The 7499-nt window shown below is 39.3% G+C and overlaps 1 protein-coding gene across 1 annotated transcript; it reads left to right on the top strand.

Moving 5' to 3' along the window:
• Positions 1-4: 4 nt before the first annotated feature.
• Positions 5-6754, top strand: mettl4 (methyltransferase like 4). The gene is made up of 8 exons (XM_034146986.1): positions 5-437; positions 805-870; positions 1032-1398; positions 1639-1708; positions 2072-2246; positions 2330-2436; positions 2519-2598; positions 6446-6754. The coding sequence occupies exons 1-8, from the start codon at positions 204-206 to the stop codon at positions 6685-6687; spliced, it is 1341 nt and encodes a 446-aa protein (XP_034002877.1). The 5' UTR covers positions 5-203; the 3' UTR covers positions 6688-6754.
• The last annotated feature ends 745 nt before the right edge of the window (positions 6755-7499 follow it).

The following is a 7499-nucleotide window of genomic DNA, read 5'->3' as shown; positions in this document are numbered from 1 at the left end:
TTCCGCGAAATGGAAACAGAAACTCAGCGCTAAATTGTAAAAGGCGCTCTGCCTTCGGTATCATTTTCAGAGAAATCCCGTTGTGTGGATACGTTTTGTGTTGCTTTTGTTGGGCGGGACATGGCTGCTGCACCGCGACACAGCGAGCTACTTGTAATATTTACATCCGTTGATGCCAGATAAAGCCAGCCACAGATTTGACTATGTCCGTGGTGCTGGTAAACACGCAGGGCTGTGTTTTGGATGCACGCTCCCTCATTGATAAGGGATATTTGCAATGTATCCAAGTAAGAGAAAATAATCAGAAGTCACATGTGAATTGCCGTTTCAAAGGGCAGTGTTTTCAGATCTTAAAAAGCCATTTGGATGCGATTGCTAGTGTTGCTGCTGATGGAGGAAACATTGAAACGTTGCAGAAAACAGACAAACCAACGAAGGTAAATAAGGGGCTCAAACATCTAAACAGCGACAACTGCTGGTTACCCACCGATTTACAATCACCAACATGAGCAGACTATAAAATAGGTTTTTTTAATTTGTATTAGATGCATGGCTGTTGTATTACACTGGATTACAAACTGAGAAATTAGTGTATGAGGTCTCTTCAGGAATCAGAGTTGTAATAACTCCCTTTTAAACTTGTTTTAAACGTAGTAAGTATAAAGCAATCAGAGACACATAGGCCTGTTATATGTAAGTGTGTGTGTTTTTTTTAAATCTAACATTCTCCCTGAAAAAAAAAAAAAAATGTGTATCTGCTTTGTGTGAAGAAAAATACATAAATTGTATTTATTTAACTTTCAGAAGAGGAAAAGAAAACACAGTGAACTCAACCAGGGGGAAATTGATTCACAGGCTTTCCATAAGAAGGTAGGTTGAATCTCTTTTTCTAACTTAAGTCTTGGCTGCATCTGTGAAAGAAAATGAAATGACAAAAACAAAGGTACCTCAAAATTGTATTAAATATCTTTCCATCACTGAGAATTAAAAGTTGTATTTCATACACAATAATATAACGTTTGCTGATGCAGATCAGGTCTGTCGTCCTGGAGGGAACCAAGTCCTTGGTGGATTCTGCCCGATCCCTGGGATATCTTAATGGCACTTCAACAACAGACACGGTGAAGGAGCCTCTTCCCTCTCAGGAGTGCAGCCTTGCCGCTCTCTGTGAAATGGCCAAAGAGCTTCCTCTAGTGGACGATGAGCAGCAGGAGGAGTGTGCTCAGCCACTTGTTGCTGCAGATGGCAGTACGTCACATGTAGACTTGTTCTCTCGGGTCACAGAGAACAGGGCAGACTGGGCAACAGTGGTCACACTGATGGGAGAGGAGTATGTAATACCACCACACACAGCCTTCCTGCTTTCTGATTTCACAAAAATACAACCCCTTGTCCACTGTGAGTACAATCTAAGGAAGTAAAACATTTTGTAAATATTAATCGGACCATCTGGAAAAGCTTTGACAAAATGTATTACAGGTGTCATCACTGCATGATTGTGGTAACTGCTTTCCTTATAGATACAAAAAAAGAGATACATGTTTTTTGTGGCATTAATGAATGCATTTGTGATGCATCTCAAAAGTGGCGGTCCACTTGCCTGACATTGGTAACTAAAGCTACTTGTTTCTCACACAGATGGAAGAAGGTTTGACTTAATAGTGATGGATCCACCGTGGGAAAACAAGTCTGTGAAAAGAAGTCGCAGGTAATTTGACATTTGAAGTGTGAAAAGAAGAGACAAATATGTTTTTCTAGTGATTACAATAGCACAAAAACAGGCTAAAGGGTTGGGGAATATGTCAGAAAAATAAACTGTATACAATTAAAATAAGACAGTATATTCAAAAGCTATATACATTTCACCTAGTAATGTTGCTCCCAGTATCCTTGCTTATAACCCCTTCAAATGAAGAAATGTTTACTGAAGATCCCGGAGTTGTATCCATTTAAAAAGTGATATTACAGTACATAATGTGACAGTCAGGACCTTTTTAAGAATCAAGTAGAGAAGGGTTTGCATTACATATAATAACATTATGATTGTTTTTACCTTATTTTCTCAATAAAGATACAGTTGTTTGCCCTCATCCCAGCTAAAACGGTTGCCTATACCCTTACTGGCCTCCCCAAACGGTTTAGTGGTCACCTGGGTCACAAACAGGCCCAGCCACCTGCGGTTTGTCCGTGATGAGCTGTATCCACACTGGGGGGTAGAAGTTGTGGCTGAATGGCTCTGGATCAAGGTACAGAAACTTGTATGTCTCAATCATAAACATCTGAACTATTGGAGAGATTCCAGATGTGTTAAGGTTTTTATTTTTCTTAGGTGACCACATCTGGAGAGTTTGTGTTTCCACTGGATTCTCATCATAAGAAGCCATATGAAGTGCTGGTGCTGGGACGATTTCGTCCCTCTTCAGATAACGAAACAAGGTAAAATATGTGTGACTTCTCTGTGTCACTTTACATAACATTTATGCTATAACAATTCAATGATAAAATGTTGTTTTTTCAGCTCAGAGGTTCCTGTGGAGGATCAGCGTTTGATTGTCAGCGTCCCATCAGCTCTCCACTCCCAGAAGCCCTCACTCTCAGGTAAATATTCCAGCATGTTTCTGAATGCTTGGTATATCCAAGAAATACAGCACAGTTATGTGTTTTACTGTGCCACTAGAGGGCAATGCTGCAACATCAGAGATTGTTATCTTTCTTGATAAATCCAATGATAAGAGTCTCCTATAACATAAGCAAAAGCTAAGGCACTAAAACTGAGTCAGTTGTTAAGGTTTGCATGGTAGAAATGTACGCAAACTTCATTTTCTTCCATGTTGGAACACGACACTTCTACACTGTTTTGTTATACGAGAAACCAAACCACTAAAGTAATGTATTCATAAGTATTGTCATTTTATAAGTGGAAAAATCACACTTTTAAATGTATAAGTTGCTTTTCCAACATAGGCAATTTCTTTATGAATTATGTTGAGAGATAACCTCTCAAAAACAACATGCATGAATCCTCTCACAATAAGGTAACTCATGACCGGTTTGATTTGTCAGATAAGCACGTTTTAATCAAATGTGTCCTGGAAGAAGACTTGACTTCCAACACGGACCCTTGCTACTTTGCATCAATGTAAAACCTTGACAATGAATATGCAGGATCTATGAATAAGAGGCTTGACGTCATGTCCCTTCCTCTCAGGGGAACGCGATTTATTGTGCAGTATGGAGTGCAAAACACAGCTAGTGTTCACCGGCGTCCTTTCAGACGCTCAGAAAGCCTCCACCTCATGGAAGTGGCTCGATATTGCTAAACATTTTTATTTCAATCATAATCATGCCATAGTGGAGCTGTGATAACATAGAGATTAAGTAGATTAGCACACACATTCTGTTCTATCTCCTGTGATTCTTAGTTCATGCCTAAGACTCACAGCAGGTTTAATCAGAACAGGTTTAATTATTTTCTTTATTTGCTGCTTTCGTTTTTTGAGTTGTAATCCAGACATCTTTATTTAGATGTGCACAGCTGCAAATGTAATAGCACTAACAATTAAATACAAAAGTAAACATTTTAAACAAATGTGTTAAATTCCCAGAAAGAAAAAGCAGCATCTGTTACTGTGGTGCACCTCATTTGAATCGGTTTTAAATCTGAAAGCTCTGTTGTTAGTGGGCGTGGCTCAATGCTGTGAGTGAAAAAAATTGTAATTGCAGGTTGTCATAAATATTAGAAGGGCCTAACCCAACTCTTGCAGAGCTGCTAATAAAGCTGTTTATTTATTTAACTATTTGACTTGATCATTAAACACCTCAGGGCTTGAAGTTTTTTTTATTTTGTTTACTCATGCAATGAATTATGCAACTTGTTGAAATTTCAAAAATATGTTCCAAGACCTTTGGCATTAATCAGCCTTTGCTTTCTTACTCTCATCTCAAGCTACCGTCCTTGTAATTATTCTGCAATTTTGTTGAGCATGTCCTGTGTGCTAGAGCCAGTGGGCAGCCTCTGGTGTGAAGCCACAACCCTGGAGTCTGCAGCGTTGAGAAACCCTGCCCCACTTCTCCTCCCCTCTCATATAGGGCTCAGATCACTGACATATTTGGTTGCTATGGAGAGATATGGAACACCATTACTGATACAACACATCCAAGCCAGATGGTCAAGCGGCAGGAAAGAAATGTGCTTGCATTTCTCTGTACAACAAGCCCCTATTAATTAGGACCCCATACAACCATAACAATTGTGAAAAAAAGCTCCCTCCCCAACTTGGTAATATAATTAGTGGTTAATTGGCTGTTCCCTAATATTCGTGTCAGGAAGAGGCACTTCGCCATTTGTTAGGGCTGCATCAGTGTTGACTAGAAAATCGATCCATCATATTGAGCTATGCATCAATGTGTTTCATTGGCAGCTGTAATAGTTATTTCCTTGGTCAGCTCTACCACTTTACATCTTCACTTTTAAGCAGTCTATTTAAAAAATAAAAAATCATAGGTCATATTGCAGGTTTATGTTTTTCTTTTGGTTAGACTCACTTTGGTTCTTTAAGGAGCGGCATCGTGTTTTGGGTTTGTTCGTACAGTTTTATATTCATAAAATTGACCAATAAGTAAAATACTTGTAAGCAGTTTTTTTTGGCAGTGAATGATAAAGAGAGAAACATGTATTATTTTATTGGGTGTATACAAGTGTGGAGGCAACAGCGCAAAAGTGGGATTTTATGTTATTTTGGGATATAAACTGTACAATTAGAAATAATTGAAAGAAGATTAAGATGGGGCAAAACACAAGACCCTGTGGGACTCCACATCTGTGATGCGAGTCGAATTCAATTGATGATAACTTGAAAACATTCCATAAGAAAGATAGACTAAAATGTTACATATTCTACTTCATCCAACTATGTTTATAATGTATTGCCATATTTATAAGATTATTAAACAACTCAGATTAGCAGTGTTTCAAGAAAATCTATATTTGAAAGTGTGGAATAAATAACGGTACTGTAATTGAACTGGTGCGACATAATTAGTTTGCTCTTAGTTTGTTAGGGCTGAATTAAATTTAGGGGGAATACGAAGACCCTGTAAGGCAGGGTTCTTGTCAAGTGTAGTTAAGTTACATCTTCCTTTGCCTTAGGCCTCTCTGCAGAAGTTTTATACATTGTTCCATTTCAGAGTTAAGAGGATAATTAGACCGTTTAACCTGTTTAACTTTGAGAGCTGAGTCACCGGTTAAGGTTGAGTTAGTTGGAGAGCTGCATGTTTGGCCTTTCCTCTGTGACTCTGTCTCTCTGACGTGCAAAGGAAACGGGAGGCAGGACACCACATTGTGCAGGCTGGATGGGTTTGGGTATCAGGCTTTTGAGCTCATTAACTCACTGAGTGTTGGCTGAGGCGAGTGTCAGGGTGGTTTGAGCATGCACAAGAGCAGACAGAGTAGCACCGAGGCAGAGGAAGTGAAAAGTATCTGTCAGGTGTGCTGGCCCTATAATATCATCTGTTATAGACTCAAGGTCACTGCCTTTCTCCACATATAAAGGTGTGTGAAGGAGCTGGGCTGTTGCCAGTGCTGTCCTCTGCCGATTATGGAGCAAAGTGTCTCCTTAAGAAATGAATGCAGTGCAGTAAACGTATCTGAATGTTTCATCTCAAGGCAACTGCCTCAGGTCCCATGGCCCTGAAAGCCACAATGTTTGCTACTTGTCGATAAATTGATAAATATTTGAATTTCTAATGTGCTCTCAGGCTGGTTATTATTTAGCCCTTTTTCCCCAAAGAAACATTTCCATAAATACCTATACATCCAAAACAGTATCTAATGTATAGCCCAGGTGTAAATAACATTGTTAGCTATGGACACCCGGGTGTAAATAGCAATGTTAGCTACGGACACCCGGGTGCAAATAGCATTTTTAGCTACGGACACCCGGGTGCAAATAGCATTGTTAGCTATGGACACCCGGGTGTAAATAGCACTGTTAGCTACGGACACCTGGGTGTAAATAGCATTGTTAGCTACGGACACCCGGGTGTAAATAGCACTGTTAGCTACGGACACCTGGGTGTAAATAGCATCTGCCTTATCCTTTTTTATCCTCCGGATACACACACAATGTGAAAGAAATGTTGGAAAAATTAGGGCCTGGCTAAAAAACAGTTATAAGAACAGCATCTTCTGTTGATCACATGCATGTCCTTAATGAAAACTGTGTTTATTTAAAGTTTAACTTGACAGTAGTGAACAAATATTTATTCTTTTAAGAGCTACTTAAATCTTGTTTTTAGCCATGAATTAGCAAACCAAAGGCATAACTCTTTTGGGGGGGCGGGGGTTGCTTACTGTTTATACTTGTATATAAAAATCTACTTGTGTTTGCACCCGAGTTTATTAAAACATGCCACATTAATTCCTCTTCCTCATTTCTCTCTGTAGAGGTGTTGAAGCCCTACCTTGGAGCTGAAGCCAAGTGCTTGGAGTTGTTTGCCAGAAGTCTTCTACCTGGATGGACCAGCTGGGGTAACGAAGTGCTCAAATTTCAACACACAAGCTATTTCACTCTGACGCCGACAGATGACGGCGCAGGCGTCCTTGAAGATGAAGCAGCAGAAGACTGTACGGACAATCCTACAGTCACACAACGGTTAAGCTCATCTGCAGAATCTATGGACAAATGACCGACCCTCAGCACGTGTACCATCAGTATTTTAGTGTGTTTTTAAATAAAGATTCAATGCCAAAATACTTCTTTACCAGTTTCTTTGATCTGTACTTCTCATGCATGTCGGACCTTTGATTTCTTTTTATGGGGGGGTCTTGGTACATTTTTTAAGGTAGTGATCCCAGGGCTGATGATGCATTTGGAGATGAAAGTGCATTTCCATGCAGCTATGTTTAGAACTTCCAACACTGAATTGACACTCAAGCTTGTTGTTTTTCCTTTTGAGTAATCTTTCGTACAATATGTGTCTTAAGGATGATCAAAGTATTTATATTTGTACTAATTTTATGCTTTATGAACTGTATTTCAGAATGTTTTCCCATCCTGAATGCATACTGAATTCATTTGGTATGCAACTGTCTCTAAACAGAACTTGAATTCAAAGTTGTTACTTAAAAGAAGTGCTGTATCCTGTAAGGATTTATATCCATGAATTTGCTCTACTTCCAATGAAAGACGTACTCTCCTTGTCTCACATTTCTAACCATCAGCATAGCCATTAACGTACCGTCTTCTAAGGAATCTTTAATGAGTCTGCTCCCCGGAGAGATGATGGTGTTGTTTTGTGACTTTAAAGCAGATGAGAAGGATTTACTGTACGGCCACATAGTACATGTCATAGCTATAGTGAATGATCTACACATTGACTTGTCATACTCTCTGTCTTAAACAAAACATACATTTAAACTAAAAACAACAGCTGGTTAAGGGCAAAAGGTGAGGGTCCAGTTGGTTAGTCAAGATGGTTAACATTTTATAAATGTGAGT

This window comes from Trematomus bernacchii, unplaced genomic scaffold (genome assembly GCF_902827165.1).
Source record: "Trematomus bernacchii unplaced genomic scaffold, fTreBer1.1, whole genome shotgun sequence".
NCBI classification, from domain to species: Eukaryota; Metazoa; Chordata; class Actinopteri; order Perciformes; family Nototheniidae; genus Trematomus; species Trematomus bernacchii.
This window is presented reverse-complemented; position numbering and strand designations above follow the sequence as displayed.